The sequence below is a fragment of the Sturnira hondurensis genome, unplaced genomic scaffold (assembly GCF_014824575.4).
Source record: "Sturnira hondurensis isolate 20B ecotype Veracruz unplaced genomic scaffold, ASM1482457v3 Scaffold0022179, whole genome shotgun sequence".
NCBI classification, from domain to species: Eukaryota; Metazoa; Chordata; class Mammalia; order Chiroptera; family Phyllostomidae; genus Sturnira; species Sturnira hondurensis.
In genome coordinates, this window is record NW_028094810.1 from 956,456 (window position 1) to 976,670 (window position 20,215).

Genomic DNA, 20,215 nt, shown 5'->3' on the forward strand with positions numbered 1-20,215 from the left:
GCTCGTGGACTTTAGTGGGGGTGGCCCACCAAGTGCTCGCAGAAGACAGACAGCACATGAAATTCAGTCCTCCTCAGGCCCCCTGAGGAGGAAACGCAGTAGCAAGTCAGAAGCTGGCTTCCCGGTCTCCAACTGTGGCCAGATGGGCAGTTAAACTTGTGAAGAGCACCAGACATACCAGGAGAAGCACAAATAGAGGTCAGACTTGCTTTAATTTGGAGCAAATGTAGCTATTTGCCCAGCATCGCATCTTTTCTACTGATTGCTGCGTCTCTGGACAGTCCATGGTCAGCAAGTCCTCTTTTTGGGGGCGTGTGGTGATTTTTTTTAGTATGTCAAATACTGTGTGTAGAAAAACAGTGGCTCCTGAGGTGAATATAATTACCCAGAAATAAGCATGCACGGTGAGGCTGTTAGTTGAGGGTGGAGGGTAGGGACAGAAAAATCTAGCCATAAAAAGAGCCGAGTTTGGGTTTGTTGTGCCCTCATTACCCTCAGTGACCACAGGCTGCACTCCCAGGAGGCGGGGCTTTGGTCACCTGCTGTGCTCAGCGTGGGGGCTGGGGGTTTCTCACTTCCAGCAGCTCCTGATTGGCCAGCCTGATCAGCCTCTCCCAAACTGCTGCCTGTCCTTGGGTGATGGGCAGATGACAGAAAGAACTGTCAGCTCCTGGTCCAGCCTCACTTGCCATCTTGGGGTGGGGCCTTCTCAGAATCTCTCAATTCTCCCCCTGCCCCACTCATCAACAGCCCCCAGCAGCTGCAGAGCTTGCTCTGTACCAAATGTGCATGTAGCCCGTCTCACAGATCCCCTTCTCCCGGGGACCTGGGTGTAGTGCAGTGCGTTGCGTAGGCTGATTCTCCTGACTAGTTCGAGGCTTCTGCTTCCTGTAAGAGGACAGTCCAGTGGGCAGGTGGGTGGCTGGTCACCTCCTGCACTGCACCACCAAGGAAGCCCTGCGTGCTCTCCCGACCTGCCCCAATCCTCACAAGCCTCACGGAGGCCTGCAGACCACAGCACTGAGTAAGCAAGAACTCTTGTGTCTGGGGACAACTGTCTTCCTTACCCTTTCCTGCTTTCATTCTGCTGGAGGTAAAGCCTATAAACAGACCCATTTCTGCCCCATCCCCCCAGTCGGGGGGGGTGGAGTTCTGATTCCTTAGCTGCTTTGCAAGTTCAGTGCACTGAGGGAGTCCAGAGAAATTACGTCTTTTGCATAATATCCAGCTCACTGCTAGGATGGGAGAGACCGTCTCTCACAGAAACAGAATCTATATGATTTGATCCCTTTTCCATTTAATCCTTGTGTGCAGCCTGGCAGAGGGCTGGTGTTCCGGTGGAGGGACTGGGTACGTGTGGACAGAACCTGTGTTCTCAGAAATGCCCGTCAGAGCCAGGGACCAGGCAGTGCTGTCCAGGGGGCCCATCCCGTCACCAACTTTCCACCCAGCTGTTCTGTCAATGAGGGAAGGTTGAAATTCCTTCTCTGTCTCCCTTTACTTGTCACTTTTTTATTTCACATGCTTCGAGGTCTGTCAGGGCTCCTGGCCTGAGTGACGACATGTCCTTTATCTCCAGCGATGCACGGTCCTGCGCGGGCCTTCTGACTGCCGCCTCCAGTGTGTCTTTCCCATCCACTTTCTTTCTGATTTTCTGTTTACATTTAGTGTGCACTATCTACAGGAGAGTATAGCTACATCTTCCTTTTTTCTTCTTAATTTGTTCTGTTGATTTCTGTCTTTTAACTGGAGCATTTAGTCCATTAACACTTAATGTAATTACTGATATAGTGTTCAGGCTTACCACTTAATTTTTTATTTCCTAGTAAACTCCTAGTTTCTGTTCCTGTGTTCCTCCTTCCCTGCCCTTTGTGGGTCACTCAAATGTCTTCAGACTCCCCTTTGAAGAGTCCATGGGCGTCCTGTCACTCTGGATCCCCCTGGTGCATGCTCCAGGGGCTAGCACACACGTGCTTAGCTTTTCGAATCCTATTTAAAGTTAACACTGTGCTGCTTGACATAAAATGTGGACACTGCAGCCCCAGGGGTCCGTCTGCGCCTGCTTGTGCTCCATGTCATGCTCATCACATGTGTCCCCTCTCAGCACATTACAAACCCCCGAAGACAAAGAATTCATTTTGCTTTAAACAGTTGTGTGTGTTCTGAAGGAAGTGAGTGGAGCCACACTCTCTGCACGTTCACCTGTGTTATCGACTGGATTCCGTGTGCTGCGTTCCCGCTCAGGGACTCGAGTTCTCACCTCCTGTCCCTGTCCTCCAGCCTAGAGAGCTGCCCCGGGCGTTCCCGGAGTGCTCGTCCATCGGTGATAAAGTCTCTCATTCCTGCTTATTTCACCTCTGGCCCCGGAGGACTCTGTCTGGGTGCAAGTTCTGGGGGACAGTGTCCCTCTCTCAGCAAGACTGCCCCTGGGTGCCAGGGTCCAACCATTCCAAGGTCCATTCCAAGGTCAAGCTTCTCTGGCTGCTTTCAAGCTTCCCCCTTCCCCTTTGGTTTTCAGTATTGATTTCAGATGATTTGAGCAGGCAGTTTTATTTATGCCTTTTGGGGCCCACCAGGCTTCCTGAATCTGTATGTTTAAACGTCTCCTCACACTTGCAAACTTTTCAGCCATTGTCTCTCCCCTCCTCCTGGGGGTCTGGCCTCGGCCTGGGTGAGGTCAGCTGGTCTCTCAATCCCTTGTTACGGCCACCCTGCTATCCAGACCATCCGGTGAATTTCTCACTTCGGGGACTGTATCTTTCAGTTCTGAAATTTCTTCTTTTTTACAGTTTTGATCTTTCTGCTGCAATCTCATTTTGTTCTCACTCACCTGGAGCCTGTTTTCCCTCACCCCAGTTCACACAATCTAGGCATCTGCTGAGTCCCTGTCTGAAAATCCCGGGATCTAGTCACCTTGGGGCTGGTCACCGCCATGGCCTATTCCCTCCAGAATGAGCCCACCCTCCTGGTCCTTTGTTTCTTGTGTGTCCTGAGCATAAGGATGTTGAGCTGAGGGGCATCTGGGTTGTTAGGCCCCCGGGAGAGCACTGGCGCCTTTGCTGTAACGGCCGTCAGCTGGTGAGACGCAAATGTAACCTGTGCTGTTCCCCTGCCCTGTCCAGTCCTGTTCCCTCGGGGGCTGTCCCCTGCTCCCCTCCAGCCAGCGGCCATGGCCCATTCATTTCTGCATAAAAACCCTAGTCGGCTGCTCACTCTGGTGCAGCATTTCCCTAGGAGCCCAGGCTGGGGCGACCTGAATCCTCCCCCTACCTCATCAGGCAGACATCCAGCCACCTTTGGGGCACCCTGCCAGTCAGGGACAGTGCCAAGTGAGCTCTCCTCTGTGTATGGTGTCCGCAGGCTCGTGTCCACTGGGGACTCAATGTGGCCTGGAGATAGGAGCACACGTGTCACAGGTCTTGTCACTCACCCAGGGTTAGGGGACGGACTCAAAACATGCCATGGAGCCATTGCTGCTGTCACGGCTGCGGGACTATGCTACCCGCAATGTAGAGACTGGTGCCGGACACAGGGACCCCTCGGCTAGGCTGGTGCGCGACTCTGGGTGAGGCGGCTGGCTGGGGGGAGGAGCCCAGGCTAGCTAACACACATGGCATCCGGACTGCACGGTCAGCCCCGCGGGCTGGTGCCAGGTGCTCAAGCAATGAGAAAGTCAATAAGAAAAAGGCGCAAGGATACATACCCCAAGACAAAATGCTAACTCTTGCAGAGTTTTTTCCAAATGATTTTCACTTACCAAATGAATACCTAGAAAACAAAAGGAGAAAAATGTATTAAAATTTGGCACTTTGCCAAAAAAACTTTTAATAAGATTAAAGCACTGTGTTACCTGTTTAAGGAGAACCCCTGTCTGTGACCCCAGGGCAGCGTGTGTCCGGGCACAGAGCTCATGGGGATTAAATGCAGCAGGAGGTGAAGGTAGAGGGGAGACCTGCTCTCAGGTGCTCTGGGTGGGCGGTTGGGGTCCCAAGGTCCAGCAGGCTGCCCTGGGGGATTGCAGCCTTTTTGTCCCCTGCCCACCCCACACAGCCAGTACAGGGCGATGCCTACAACAGGCCAATCAAAAATTGTAATACTTGGTTCTCCTACAATAAATGATTTCAATCAAACACCAAAAAATGTCATGCCCTGGGATTTGAGAACTGAAAGGATACCCCATTACCCCAAGCACACATGAGAGAAGGGCCCTAAATTACAGGGCCTTGGGGGTCAGCCTCCTCTGTAAGAGTCTGAGGTCTGTCTTCACGTGGAATCTGAGCAGAACCTTGAGTCCGCACACTGGCCTGGGGCTTCCCTGATGCAGGCTCACTCTGCACCCCTGGAGAGGGGAGAGCCATCAGCCCCAATTGTAGACTTAAATCCCTACCATGTCACGGAACACAACTGAGGTGGGGGCTGCGCTGATCTTGAAACAAACACCCCTCACACCTGTGCAGCTCTGGCGCCTGTTTCCTAGCCCGAGTTGAAAACAAAATCCACCACTTGGACTCGAGGATAAAAAGACCACACCCCTGGGGAACTGACACATGCTGCAACGTGAATGAGCCCAAAAAGCATCCCACTGTGTGACATAAGCCAGACACAAAAGGCCACAAAGTGTGGGACTCCATTTATGGGAAACATCCAAACCAGGTGAATCCACAGAGACAGAAAGTAGATCAGTGGCTGCTGGGGACTGGGAGGGGAATGGGGATATACGGGTTTCTTTTGGGGGTGATAACAATTTTTTACACTTAGTAATGACTGCAGAACTCCACAGCTATATAAAGCCACTGACTTGTACCCTTTAAATGGTTACTTTTTATGGTATGCAAACTATACCTCAATAAAGATGTTTTAAGAAGTAGCTGTTTAACGAAACATGTATGAATGAGAGGATCAGGCCTGAAGTTTGCACAGAGCCCCTCAGTGAGGAGAGGGCAGGACCTCTGGGGGATGAAAGGAGGGTCAGTCTTGGGCCTCTGGGGGCTGGGGCAGGTCCCAGGGCTCCCTACACTGCCCACTTTTGAATGTGTGTGTGATTTTCCAGTGAAAAGTTCAGATGCAGACCTTACAGGCAACAGCAACACACTGACGGGTACAAAAGCAATGCAGGCGCTGCGGAAGCGCTGTCAGGTGGCTGTGCTCCCACAGCTGTGACTGGCAGTGATGGTGTTTTTAACCATCCTGACCCAGCAGAGATGCACACTACTTACAGGTTAAATACCACAGTGCGGGTTACTCCGGAAAAGAAAAGACAATTTGGGAAAAGAGGAGACATTTGTGTGTGCATGAGGGTTCTTTGCATTATACTCTACTTTTTTTTCCTTTAGATTTATTTGTTTTAATGAGACAGGAAAGGACAGAGAAAGAGGGAGAGAAACACCGATGTGTGAGATGTACATCAGTTGCCTCTCATACACCCCCAGCTGGGGACCTGGCTGGCAACCCAGCGGAATGTGCCCTAGACTGGGAACCGAACTGGTAACCTTTCAGTCTGCAGGCTGGTGCTCAATCCACTGAGCTACACCAGCCAGGGCTACTCTCTACTTTTGAACAGGTTTCTAAGTTTCTATAGTTTAAAACCTTTAAAACAGCCAGTTTACATACTGGCTAATTCAAGAAACAAGTTTACCCAGCACATTCTCCCAGTAAATCACCTTGTTGATGGAGAAGGGGAAAGGGGCTGGCTTTCACAAACTTACAAAGAATGAATGGTTTATACTTTTATCAGATCTGACAGAAAGAGTCAGCTGTCAGGTCAGAGCTGGCCTCCAGTGGCTCAGGCCTGCAGCCCAGGCCACCAGAGCACGGCGCCCGGGGGAGCCGGGGCGGCCTGCAGAGCTACTGCTGTCACGCTCACTGAGGGTGCTCAAAACATCCTTCACGACTTTAGCCGGTCTGAATTTTGAATTTCAAGGCTGCCTGATGTGAGGTTTTTAAATACAAGTAGTTATATCTACTTAGAAAACTAAAAGGGCTTCACTACTTTTACACCTTTTACTGTATTTTTTAACAGCTGGGATTTATTTTAGAAGAGATGGCTGTCTCTTCTAAATGTGGAGCTATTTGGGGGATGTTCTACTGTTTTGTTCTTTAAAGAAACTCCAGCCCTTCCATTTTAGCTTTTGCTCCCGAACAGTCTGTGTGAATGCAGGGTCTCGGCCTGCCTGTCAAAGACGGGGCCCCTCCACAGGGGAAGGCCGGACGAGTCAGTGTGCAGACAGAGAGGACCAGGAAGGGGTGGGGCCTTGCGGAGGCACTGCATCCACCAGGACCCTTGCCCGCCGCACAAAGGAGTCTTGTCCACGGCCCCTTGGGCCTCAAGCCACCGCAGCAACTTTTGTATGAGGTTCCTATTTTTACAGAAGGCCTCTGATTAAAAAAGTACATCAGGCTTCCAACACTTTTTGTTTTGTAAAAAGGCTTCTTGGGTAAATATTTGCTAAATTATGCTCCCCTGCCTGTGGAGCGGCAAGCTGTGAATTTGTAAGACTTCTCCCCACTTTCTTGCCCGGCACTGAGCTCCCCAAAGGCTCACTCAGAAAGCAGGTAGACAGGCGTCAGTGTAATAAGGCCTGTTCTTCTAAGCCCCCCTCAATTCCTGAGGCGAGTCTGGGGCTAATCATGTCACCCACATGGAAGTCCCTATCACATGGTAATGGCCAAACAGAAGCAGCTCAGGATGAAAATGCCACAGGAACTAAAACAGCGGCCCTTGGTACGCCCCAGCAGTCCCTGGGCGTCCACTCTGACCCAACCCTAACCTCTGCTGGAACAGCAAATCATGGAACTGTGGGGAGTGGGGCGCCACCCAGGCAGCGGGACGTGGGCCCCGCCACAGCAGTGGCAGGCCCTCTCTCAATGCCGACATGCGAGAGCAGAGAAGGTCCCTCTCTGCCTGTGAGAAGGGCTGTTTCACTGTGGCCCAGATGAGGAGGCTCTGGGATGGCTGGAGCTGTGTGACACATTTGTCTGACAAGAATGGAAGGGCCTACAGCACGTCACCCTCCCTTACCACCTGTGACTGGGCCCCTGTCTGGCTCTGAGTACTTGACCCTTATTTACTACAGAATGGAAATGGCACCTTTTTCTTTTTAAGAGAGAAGGGAAGGGAGGGAGAAAGAGCAGGTGAGAAACATCAATGTGAGACAGGAACATTGATTGGTTGCCCTTCATAGGTGCCCTGACTGGGGACTGAACCTGCAACCCAGGCATGTGCCCTGACTGGGAATCGAACCTGCGATCTTTTGGTGTTTTGGACAATGCCCAACCGCTGAGCCAAAGTAGCCAGGGCGGAAATGGCACCATTCTGCTCCCTGGAACCTCATAAATCCAAAGGAGGAATTCATGTTTGTGCATCACATGTATCTGCACCTGTTGAAATTGATGGGCTACAAAGCAGGACAGGGGCAGCGGTGGAAGAACACTGTATTTAAGGCCTGGAGCCAAAATCAGGTTTTCACCCTCAAGAGTCAGAGCAGAGCCCTGACCCTGGTCCCCTCCACATCTCCCGGGCCTGCTGGCATCTGTTCTCGGTGTACTTTGAAGTTGATGCCGTCCCTGTGTCAGGGAGACGTGCCAGAGGCAGCTTCCTCCACAGGAAGGGACCCCCCGAGCTGCCCAACCTCAGTCCAAGTTTCTAGAGATAATTCTTTCTTCTTTTTGGGGGGCCAGGAAGGTGGGGGAGAGAAGGAAGGTTATACAGCCATCCTTAATAGCAACAAAGAAGCCCTTTAGGATTACTGCCAAAGTAAAGCACAGACAAAAGGATCACAAACCCAGAATTTTGGAAAAGCTGATGCTTAACTAACTGGAGAAACTGGGGCAGAGGTCACTTAGGATTTCTAACGAGGTCCTACTGTTTTAGACAGGACAGTGCTAATGGTGGTTAGGTTCTTCTTTAAGATCACCTAAATAATAGCTACCAAACTCTGCCTCTTTCTCTGAAATGCCGCTGATCCCCAAGATGTTTAAATTCCTAGAGACACAGAACAGATACCCTAAGTACTAACATAGACGCATGCAGGAGTCCACCCTGATCGATGATTGAATAAACAACATGGGGGTGAGACACAGGTCTCTGTGAGAAGAACCCATGTCACCGTGCAGGTGCCCCACCCGTGAGGGGCCCGGAGTGTGGGCTCGCTAGTGCCGCCTCCAAAGAGAGCACATGGCGCAGCCTGGGGAGGAGAGGAGGAGTTCACAGTGGAGACAGCCACAGACACAACCCACTGAACACCAGGGGCAGCGAGCGCTATGGACGTGAGTGGTGTCGACGGCACAGACTTGCTGCAGTGATGGCAACTGCAGTGCACCTCTGCGGTCTTCTCCCCAAGCCCAAGTCACCGGCGAGCAAACATCAGTCACATCCCAGCAGAGGGACACTCAACAGACACCTGATCAGCCCTCCTCAAAACTGTCAGGGTCAAAATCAGCAGAGTCTGAGATGTGGCCCAGCCCAGGGGAATCTGAGGGCACAGGGCGGCCCGACCCCACGCAGTCTCGGAGAGATCCCGACACAGAGAGAGGGCACAGGGAGGACCGAGGAAATGTGAATGCATAATAATGTGCTGGCACTGGTTCACCGGGCGTGGCAAATACTGCATCCACGGTAAGAGGATAACAACAGGGGAAATGGAAGTGGGGACACAGAAGTCCTGAACTATTTCTGCAACAATTCTGTAAATCTAAAACTGTTAAAACTGAGAAGTGAATTTTATTAAATTAAAAACAAGACAAGGTAGCCAGGCAGCCCCGGGATCTGCGCCTGTCAGGGAGCAGCCTCCAACCTTGCCCACGCCTCCCCACAGCACAAACGGAGCGCAGGCAGGGGTCCCAGGGAGGACCGGCCACCCAGACCAGGACCACACATGCCTCCTTCGACTGGATGCAACACCTGGGGACTCTGGGCGACACCTGGGCAGACAAATCAAGTTCTCAGTAAGACGAGGATGAGCCCGAGCCGAGTTCTCAAAGGCATCCCTGCCTCCTCCCAACCCCATCTGAGAAGCAGGGGATAAAGCTCCACAGCAGTGGGCTGCCTGCTGCCCAGGCTGAGGCACCTATTGCCTGATCGGATCTCAAGCTGCCTCCTGTCACTCATCCTGACAGACATAGTTCTGTGCCTTCTCCTAACCAGGGCTGCTTCTTTCAAGACAGTAGAAAGGAACCAAGAGCAGTCATTTAACTGCCTCTCACTATTACCCTCAAGACAACTTTAATACCTGTTATCACTCCTGTACTTGGGCATTATTAATCAAAACCCATTCCAATCACACTTGATTGGTAATGAGAGTGGGCTCCTGTGAAGCTGGGGCCCCCAAACCTGCCTGGCACCACTGTGCTGTGTCCTCGGAAAAGCTGAGCCCCAGCCGGGCCTGCCCTGCACCCCTACCCTGGGGCCGGCAGCCTGGTCGCGTTCTAACTGCCTGCTTGCAGTAGCTGACACAAAGGAATGTCTGGCCGCCTGGCACTGGGCCACTTTCCTATTTCCCATCTCGTAAACTACAGTCCTGAGTCCCCGTCACCTTTCCCACGTCCAGGAGAAAGGACCAATGTTAGACAGGCCAGCCCAGCTGTCTACCACAGCCCAACCTCAGAAGACAGCCCAACCTCAATCAACCAAACAAGAAAATAATCAGAGCCTAAGAAAATGTCATGAAGGAAGTGAATTTTTTTCCCTCCCACCCCAAAAATTCTCTCACCTATCCCCAAGTTCTGAACCACCCAGGCCTATTTTCTAAGTCTACCTACTTGAACCCGGACCCTACAGGGTCTGCTCTCCCGGGGTGTGGGGTGCCCGCACCCAAGGATGTGCGTCATTACTCTGAGAGGCACGACTCCATGACTGAAGCCACCCTCCCTGCAACGAAGTCCTTTGTCCACGGCCGTCACAAAGTGGATGCATCAGGCTCCCACTCGCCTCGCCAAGTGTCGAGATCCAGACAGGAGAGTGGGGGAAGGGCAGTCATGCTTTCAGAATGTGCGGGATTCACGCAAGGCTACCTAACTCTGCCCCATGACCCTGGCCTTAGAAACTCAAAGCACTACCACATGCAAGGTTTGTTTTGTTTTTAAGATTTTATTTTTTGTGAGAGCAGAGGGAGAGAGAAAGAGAGGAAGAGAAACATTGATGTGAGAGAGACTGATTAGTTGCCTCTCGTAAAAGCCCTGACCAGGTACCAAACCCAAAACCCAGGCGTGTGCCCTGACTAGGAATCGACCTGGTGACCTTTCAGTTAGTGGGAAAACACGCCAGCAACTGAGCCAAACTGGTCAGGGCCAAGTGCAGGGTTTTACCTGTCTCTTGTGTCAGCAGTTCAAGACCCCCATGGGTACTGAGACACATATTTGTGACACTGTGAAGTCGTCATGGACACTGGTCTGGGCCAGAGAGATGCTGAGAGGACACCCATTTAAGAGAAGGGAGAGGAGGCTCTCAGCGAAGCAGCAGCCACAGCACGCGCTCAGCAAAGCTGGGCAACCACACGCCAGGCTGAGCGCCGACGAAGCGCCACGTGCACCTGCCTGGCGCCTCCTTGCCCCACAGGGGCTTCCTGTCCCTGTCACAGGGTGCCAGCTGGACAACACTTGAAAGACGTTGCATCAACAGCGCCCATTATCTGAGCATCTCATCCCAAACAAATATCCTTTCCTCTCAACTTAAAATAAAGGGGACATGAAAAGAACAGATTGTGTCTAACTTTCATTTCAGGATAGCAAGGAAAAGAAAGCCCACTTTCCACTTAAGTGGTCCTCGCTCTCTCAGCAAGCTTTCAGAGTCGCTCTGACAACTCCAAAACTGCCATCCGCCAGGGAAACATGAGTCAAGAGCTGACCTGAGACCCTGCCAGAGGCGAGTACGCCTGAACCATGCTGACCACCCACCACAGCGCTCATGGAGTCCTGCCCCACGGCCCCCAAGCCCATGCCAAGCAGGCTGCACGGTCAGCCATGACCATGGACGCCTGGCATCAGAAACACGGTGAGGAAAACACTGGTCTTCATGGACAGATGCTTTCTTTTTTGACGTTTTTCATCTAAAACGTCCCAGGTGTCATTTCCCAGAAGAGATACAGCTTTATTTTATTTTGCTTTAGCCAACTTAAATGAATTCGAATCACATTTTTTAACATACCCATAGGGAGAAGAGCAAAATACCCCCCCCATACAAGCCTCTATTTTTAGCCACTTGTACTCAAGACTGGTTTTCAGAAATTTAAATATGGGGTTAATCATACCTGACAGTATATTCCGGACATAATTCAGAAATACCCTTTGAAGTAAGACTTAAAGTTGATATGGTTTGGCCGCCGGGTATGGGGATGCATGACCGGGCCACCTGTGGCAGACGGAGCGTGCCATCTCCGCGCGTGACCCTGCCGTGGGGCTCTCCCACTCTGTAACTCCCGCTGCAAGAACGGGGCAAAGGCGCCTAGATTCCTCCCTTCTCTGGTGTGGATTAAAGTCACAGGTCTTAAGAAACATCAGCCCCTTGGACATCACAGAAAAACCCAGCCAGAAGCCCCCTGTGCTGGTGAACTACCGGGTGGGCAACTGGACATGGGCAGTAGCCACCGATGGCCACCATGCTGGTCAGATGTCCACGTGGTGGCACCGATGTGTGCCATGCAGAAAGGGGCAGATGAGAGTGAAGGAAGCAGCACCGCCTCACAGCTGCTTCGGGCCCCAGGTCCTCGAGACGCCAGACATACCTAACCATGCACCGCCCTCACCTTCCCCGCACTGTTGTGTCCTTCACAAAAAGAAAATGCAATACATCACATTGAACATACCCCCTCTCAGGAGCCAACACAGTTCCTGTGTGGAGCTGAAGACACAGTGCACCTGCCATAACGATAGGTCATCAGTCACTCAGTGGCCTGTGTGAGTGCCCATAAAGACGCCCCAGGTCGAGTACCCGGAGGTGTAGCCCTTGGTCTTCTTCCCCAGTGCGGACAACTGACACCACAGCTGCAAACGCTGAGGCGCCCCCAGTCTCTTCCTCAGTCCCAAACTCTGACTGCCGCCGCGTCTGCTCTCAGCAGCCACTTGTTGAAACAAGGCCCCAGGGCAGCAGAGTAGAGGGGATTTCGGGGTGATAAGACACCGAGTCCTTTTTTCACAGGCTGAATGTGGGGGCTGAGCAGCCTGCACACATACTGTGCGTCATTCACACTAGTCCCGACGCAAGCCCAGCACACACCAGCACTTCCTACAAGAGGGACAGGCGCAGAAAGGTCCACCCCAGATGCCTTCTCACAGCAATGCCCACCTGTGTGGGGACAAGGGCACAGATGACGGAGCTGAGAGGGGACTGCCACACAGCTGCTCCCAGCCCATGCCACAGCTGTGCGACCATTTAAACATAAATCAACAGGGGAACTGAAAGTCAGCTCCTCGTGCCCAGGAGTTGGACCTCTGGGTTAACGTCCACTCTCTGGGAAGCTTCGCTGTCATGATCTAGAGCCCAGTGACCCTCTCCATCCTGGGCCAGCACGAAACAGACCTGTCAGGTCACTGACAAAGCTCTTCTCCCAGAGCACACAGAGGCCCTGGAGGGACCGTCCCAACAGTGGCCCCAGATGGGCGGAACCTCCTGCATGTCAACATAGACACCCACATCCACGTCTGCTTCCTGCACATCCACACAGACACCCCCCATGCCTACCTCCTACACATCCACACGGAAACCCATCCCCCATCTACTGCCTACATGTCTACAGACCCCAAACCTACAACTACTTCATGCCTAGCTATGCAGACAGCAACCTGCATATCTACTCCCTGAATGTCTGCACAAACACCCACTCTTTTCCTAGAGCTTTCTCTTAAAGCTCCATCTTATCTCCCAGGGTCTTCTGTGCTGCCTCTGTTAGGTGACCTTCCCTATTTGTGGAATCCAGAGGTGGCAAGAAGACAGGGTCCTCCTTCTCTGTCCAGTTTAAACATACCACAGCACTACAGGGCCCCTTGATTTCATCCTGGCTTATCCCAGGTCACAGGCCGCCCTGACACGCCCACACAGTGCCCTGTGTGCATTCCAATGGACCCCCTCACTCTCCCCACCTTCACGGAGCTCCATCACTACCTCTGATTTGCTCAGCACTGCCCCCAGCAGGGCCAGCCTGGTCTGTGACCCTTGGTACTAGCTGGTAAAGGTCCCTGTTGACAAGGAAGGAGCAGGAGTGGGTAGGAGCAACAGGCTTAAACCCCCAAGTCAACCCTGTCACCAGAAGCACACCCAGTGACTTCCACCCCCACCTCACGGCCCTAATGGCTGCAGTAGGTTGGCCATGTGGTCTCAGGGCAGTCATGCCATTCCCAAAGGAATGGCAATTGTTCTCAAAGAAGAAAGGCCCATGCATTTTAGTCGACTGGCAATTAGCACTCTTTACCATGGCCTCATTAAAATATCTCCCTGAACTAATGTAGGGAGAAAGCCCGCTCAACCCCTCCAGCTGCCAGGAGTTTGTGGTTTGCTCTGCAATGTATAACGTTCCCAAACCACCAGTTAGAGCATGCTGAGCTCACGTGTGCCCAGTCCTTCCCACTTACCAGATCTGTCCCACATTGACTAGGGACATGTAGAGGACCCAGAGCGCAGCCATGAGGACCATATTGGCACAGCCTGTGACCAGAATGAAAGCTGAGATGCCCAGCCCGAGCAGCGCGAGGGCATCCAGGTTGGAGTCCATGTGGGACCAGTCCAGCAGCCAGAGGAGGGTCGGGGTGGAGCTCACGGTGTCCCAGCCGACCCGCCCCTGGAAGTGCTGCTGCACGCGCTTCAGATACGCTTTGCAGGGCAGCAGCCCTCGGTCTCCAATCAGCTGCTTGTTCTGATGAAAGGCCACCAAGAATGCCACAACTGGAAGAAAAAGGAAGAGAGAGGGAATGTGAGCAGGAACGCACCATCTGTGGACACCAGCAGGTGCTTTTCCAACACACGGGGCTCAGCTGGGCGAGAAGACGAAGCAGAGTCTGGACAACAGTCTGGAACCAAAACATGGACTCGGGGGTCTGATCTTTCTCAAAATCTTGGGGGAAATTTTAGAAGACCCAACCTGGAAAAGTCACATGTATATGCATATATACCTGTAAATGTTGTATCTACTTATACACCTTGTATATGTATATATGTGTGTATCTATATATAGACATAGACGCATGTAAGACGCGTTTTATTACATGTAAATGGTCAGTTAGCACCCCTGGATTGCATGCAGCATTCCCATTATAAGTACACCCTGATAACCCATGGGTCCGATCAATAGTGCTGCTCCCAGAACCAGCTACAGGGTTTGAAGCTATGACAGTGCTTACATGCAAGTCACGACTGTCCTCCCTTCTAACCACAAGTTTCTGAATCCATTTCTCACAATCCCCACTCCTACCAGAACACAGTCATGCCCTCTGGACTCTGGTGTTGACCCAGGTAAGTTTGCACAGAGATGCTACAGAGAGAACACAGCACTCCTGTCTGTGAACATGAAGAACAGAGAAACTCACAGGCACCAAGAGGAAAGGAAAGCAAAAGGCAGTGCGAAGCAGTTCCATACAGCCTGCTGGATGACCGCTGAGATGCTGCTGGGTAGAAAACGCGCACACTTAAGGAGACAAGCCGCACGCTGTAGAAAGCTGAGCACCTCCATGCATTTCCATAGGGAATGAAACCATCACAGGCAGGACTGGGGCTGAGATGGAGAACATGCTGGTCAGTTTGGCCTACAGGTGTAATAATCACCACCTGCTTTTTCAGGAAAGTGAGCAACCCCTGGTCCAAAGCAAACAGGAACAACGAACTGTGTATATACAGCTATGTAAGGCAAAATATATGAGGAAACAGCACAAAGGCTAGAGAGAGGTACTGAAATATGCTCTTAGAAGGACCTACAGTACACAGAAATCAGTGGACTGTTATGTGAAGATAGCGTCACATTAATTTAGAATGTACCATACTGTAAGTTCTGTGGGAGAGCAAAAAAGGTTTTTTTAAATGATTCTAAGGAATAAATCAATACAGATACCAAAATGAAATCATAAAAAAATGCTCATTTAACAAAAGCTGGAAAAAAGAAACAAAAAAACCCAGAAAGAACAGAAAATAACTAGCAAAATGATAGATTTTAATCCATCGCTTTAATTGAGAATGTTCTAAATACACCAGCAAAGACAGAAACTGTTAAATTAGATTAAAAAAAACAGGACCCAAGTTCATTATGTCTATAAAAAATCCACGTTAAATATACATACATAGGTAGGTTAACAGTAAAAGCACAGAAAAAGATGTATGTATGTGTATGTATATTCTCTATATATACTAACCTGACCTGATACTTATATAGTATAAAAAAGCAAGACACAACTATGTGACATCTTTAGAGCATTCTATTCAACAGCAAGATAATACCAGGTCTTTCCAGAAGGTGTCCAGCCACATAATAGGAAAAATAGAGACATTTATTGAAGAAGATACAGGATACAAGAAACATTGTGCATAGGACAATGAATGACACCTCAGTCCCCTTCAAAGTAGGCACCTTGGGACCTCACACAGTTCTCCCAATCACCATCAGCTGCCCCATCATATTTTCCTGAATCTCATCAATGGTCAGAAATCTCTTCCCTTTCAAAAGTGATTTTAGTTTTAGGAAAAGCTAGACATTTCAAGGCGCCAAAATCTGGGTTGTAGCGGAGCTGAGTCACCTGGGTGATTTGATGTTTTGCAAAAAAAAAAAACAACTCTGCATGAGACATGGTGCCTGAGCGGGTGCACTGTCATGATGAAGCTGCCAATCACCAGTTGCCCTTAGCTGCAGCCTTCTGAATCATCTGGATACTTTCCATGGAGAAATGTTCAAGCTTAACCCAAAATTTAACGCAGATTTGTGGCTCTACTAGCTCAGTCATTTGGAATGTGATGGCCACACAGTACACATGCTCACTCAACATGATCTCCATTTCAACATGATCTCCATCTGCATCTCCCACCGACTAGTACAGTGAAGTCTTCATTGTTGACACATGTGCATTCCAGTTCACTCTCCTTCACTGCCAGGTTACATTGATGTTGTGCAAACTGTTCTCAATATGTTGACAATGCCTAAACTATTTCTAGAAAGAAAACAGATATAATTTTCAAGTATACATGGTACATTCATGAAGATACAACAGAGTGTGAGCCATTAAGCAAATTATCAACATAGAGTAGAATTAAAATTCACAAAATGTTTCCTCACCACACAGGATTAAACTAGAAATCAGTAACAGGATATTATCTGGACACATACTCAAATATTTGCAACTGAAATCACACACTTCCAAATAAACCATGGATTTTTTTAAAGGCACAAGAGAAATTACAAAATATTTTAAATTATATTTTATTGATTATGCTATTTCCCCCCAATTTTCCCCCTTTACCCTCTTCCACCCAGCACCCTCGACTCCCTCAAGCAGTCCCCACACCACTGTTCATGTCCATGGGTCATGCATATAAGTCCTTTGGCTACTCCATTTTCTGTACTGTACTTTACATCCTCATGGCTATTCTGTAACTACCAATTTGTACGCCTTAATCTCTCACCTCTTTACCCATTCTCCCCACACTCCTCCTATCTGGCAACAATCAAAACACTCTGTATCCAAAATTCTGTCTCTGTTCTAAGTCCTTTTACATTCCATAAAATAATGGTTTGCTGATGATGAACTCCTTTCTTGCGTGGGAAGCTCTTTATCTACCATTCAATTCTAAATGAGAGCTTTGCTGAGTAAAGCAGTTTTGGCTGTAGGTCCCTGCTTTTCATGACTTTGAATATTTCTTGGTAATCCCATCTAGCCTACAAAGTTTCTTTTGAGAAATCAGCTGACAGTCTTCTGGGAGCTCCCCTGTAGGTAACTAACTGCTTTGCTCTTGCTGTTTTTAAGATTCTCTCTTTATCTTTAACCTTTGGCATTTTAATTATGATGTATCTTGGAGTGGACTTCTTTGCACCAACCCTGTTTGGGACTCTGCGTGCTTCCTGAACTTCTATGTCTATTTCCTTCACCAAATTAGGGAAGGATGATGTGAATATTGGAATGCTTGAAGTTGTCCCAGAGGCTGCTTAACTATCCTCAGTTTTTTTGGACTTCTTATCTTCTTGTTCTGATTGTTGTTTTTTGCTTCCTTATGTTCCATATCATTGATTTGATTCTCAGTTTCATGTACTCTGTTGTTTCCCTATAAATTGTTCTTTATTTCAATTAGTGTATCCTTCATTTCTGGCGGGATCTTTCTTATGCTGTTCAGGTCCTCACTAAGTTCCTTGAGCATCCTTATAACCAGGTGTTTTAAACTCTGCATCTGAGAGATTGCTTACCTCCATTTTGTTTTGTTCTTTTTTCTGGAGTTCTGATTTGCTCTTTCATTTGGGCCATGCTTCTTTGTCTCTTTATTTTGGCAGCCTCCCTGTGTTTGTTTCTATGATTAGGTAGAGCTGCTTTGACTCCAAGTCTTAGTAGTGTGGTCCAATGTGGTAGGCATCCTGTAGGGTCCAGTGGTACAGCCTCCACTATTACTAGGACTCGTATAAGTCACAGTGCCACCTTGCAAGAGAAAATGCTTCATCATTAAGTGCTTGTCAGTTTCAGCACCCATCACTTCTGGAACAAGTTAACAACAAGTACCAAGGTACCACTATATATGGAAAAGCAAATTAGAATAGGCAACATAATTCTGATAAAAAAACAAAGCTGGAGGGCCTATATTAAGGAATGTCAAGAGTTACTACAAGTCTATAGTAATCAAGACAGTGTCACACAGGCAAAAGGAGAGACACATAAATCAATGGAACAGAATAGAGAGCCTAGAAATAGATCTACACAAATACAGTCAACTGATTTCAACAAATGATACTAGAAAACTGGATGTCCATATACGAGAAGATGAACCTTGACACATACCTCACACCTCCACAAAAATTTACTCCAAAGGACCATGGACCTCAACATAAACTATGCTCGTATAGAACTTCTCGAAGAAAATCTATGTGACTTGGATCTGGCATTGAGTTTTTAGATACAACACCAAAAGCATGATCCATAAAAGAAAAATATTGTGTCCTTATCTTGAAGACTCACAGCCAAGATGGAGGCATAGGTAGATACACTTTGCCTCCTCGCACAACCAAAAGAAGGACAACAACAAATTTAAAAACAGAAAATAACCAGAACTGACAGAAAATAGAACTGTATGGAAGTCCGACAACAAAGGAGTTAAAGAAGAAACATTCATCCAAACCAGTAGGAGGAGAGACGGGCAGCCAGGACTCACAGCAAGGTGGCAGCTGGAGGGCCAGGGTGGGTGAGGCTGCAGCTAGTGTATCAGGTGGTCCCACATTCGCATGCAGATAAACCGCGAGAACAACTAGGGAGCAAGACAGACTGCTCAATCCAGGGTTCCAGCATGGGGAAATAAAGCCTCAGAGCCTCTGACTGAAAAAACCTGCGGGGGTTGAGGCAAAAGGAGAAACTCCCAGGCTTACAGGAGAGTTCGCAGAAGAGGCCCACAGGGTCCTAGAATGTACACAAACTCACCCACCCAGGAATCAGCCCCAGAAGGGCCCAATTTGTTTATGGATGGAGGAGGAAGTGACTGAAACCTGGCCAAGAGCTGAGCAAGCAGCACTGTTCTCTCTCAGACCGCTCCCCAACATACAGCACCACAAAGCAGCTATGTGAGTTGCCCCACCCTGGCAAATACCTAGGCTCTGCTCCTAATTACATAACAGGTGAACCAAGACAATGAAAATATGGCCCAATTGAAAGAAGAGATCAAAGCTCCAGAAAAAATACAACTAAGTGATGAAAAGACAGCCAACCTATCAGATGCAGAGTTTAAAACACTGGTAATCAGGATGCTCACAGAAGTGGTTGAGTATGGGTACAAAATAAAGGAAGAAACGAAGGCTATGAAAAGTGAAATAAAGGAAAATGTACAGGGAATCAACAGTGACAGGAAGAAAAGCAGGACTCAAAGCAATAGTTTGGACCAGAAGGAAGAAATAAACATTCAACCAGAACAGAATGAAGAAATAAGAATTCAAAAAAGTGAGGACAGGCTTAGGAACCTCCAGAACAACTTTAAATGTTCCAACATCCGAATTATAGGGGTACCAGAAGGAGAAGATGATGAGCAAGAAACGGAAAACTTATTTGAACAAATAATGAAGGAGAACTTCTCCAATCTGGCAAAGGAAACAGAATTCTGCAAAATTCAGGAAGCTCAGAGAGTCCCCAAAAAGTGGGATCCAAGGAAGCACACACCAAGGCACACCATAATTATATTACCCAAGATTAAAAATAAGGAGAGAACCTGGCTGGTATAGCTCAGTGGATTGAGCGCAGGCCTGTGAACCAAAGGATCGCGGTTTGATTCCCAGTCAGAGCACATGCCTGAGTTGTAGGCCAGTTCCCAGCAAGGGACACACGAGAGGCAACTGTACATTGATATTTCTCTCCTTCCCTTCCCCTCTAAAGATAAACAAATAAAATCTTTGGGGGAAAAAAGAGCAGCAAGAGAAAAGGAGACAGTTACCTACGAAGGTAGAAATCAGACTGTCAGCTGATTTCTCAAATGAAACCTTGCAGGAAAGGGGCTGGAAAGAAGTATTCCAAGTCATGAAAGGCAGCGACTTACATCCAGGATTACTCTGTCCAGTAAAGCTATCATTTAGAATGGAAGGGCAGATAAAGTGCTTCCCAGATAAGGTCAAGTTAAAGGAGTTAATCATCACCAAGCCTTTTATTATATGAAATGTTAAAGGGACTTATCTAAGAAAAAAAAGGAAATTAAAACTATGAGCAGTAAAATGACAACAAACTCACAACTATCAATAACTGAACCTAAAAAACAAACGAAGCAAACAACTAGAACAGGAACAGAATCATAGAAATGGAGATCTTGTTGAGGATTATCAGCAGGGAAGGGGGTGGGGACAATGGGGGAAAAGGTATAGGAATAAGAAGCATAAATAGTGCGCACAAAACAGGCAGGGGCAGGTTAAGAATGTTATGGAAAATGGAGCAGCCAAAGAACGTATATGTATGACCCATGGACATGAACTGAGGGCGGTGGGGAGGGGAATGCTGGTGGGAGGGGGGTGCAGGGCAGAGGGGAATGAAAGGGAGAAAAAAACTGGGACAACTGTAATAGCACAATCAACAAAATATA

At 48.9% G+C, this 20,215-nt stretch overlaps 1 protein-coding gene across 4 annotated transcripts in view; it reads right to left on the minus strand.

Annotated features, from left to right (window-relative positions):
- LMF1 (lipase maturation factor 1) overlaps positions 1 to 20,215 on the minus strand; it is a 110,100-nt gene that overhangs the window by 82,685 nt on the left and 7,200 nt on the right. For 3 of the 4 annotated variants that reach the window (XM_037034548.1, XM_037034547.1, XM_037034546.1), the window contains exons 2-3: positions 13,561 to 13,870; positions 3,758 to 3,768 (exon numbers count right to left, since the gene is read on the minus strand). In XM_037034548.1, the coding sequence (XP_036890443.1) occupies positions 3,758 to 3,768; positions 13,561 to 13,870 (321 nt within the window). Of the gene's footprint in view, positions 1 to 3,757; positions 3,769 to 13,560; positions 13,871 to 20,215 lie in introns of those variants that run through there. The other variant, XM_037034549.1, reaches the window with a different exon arrangement.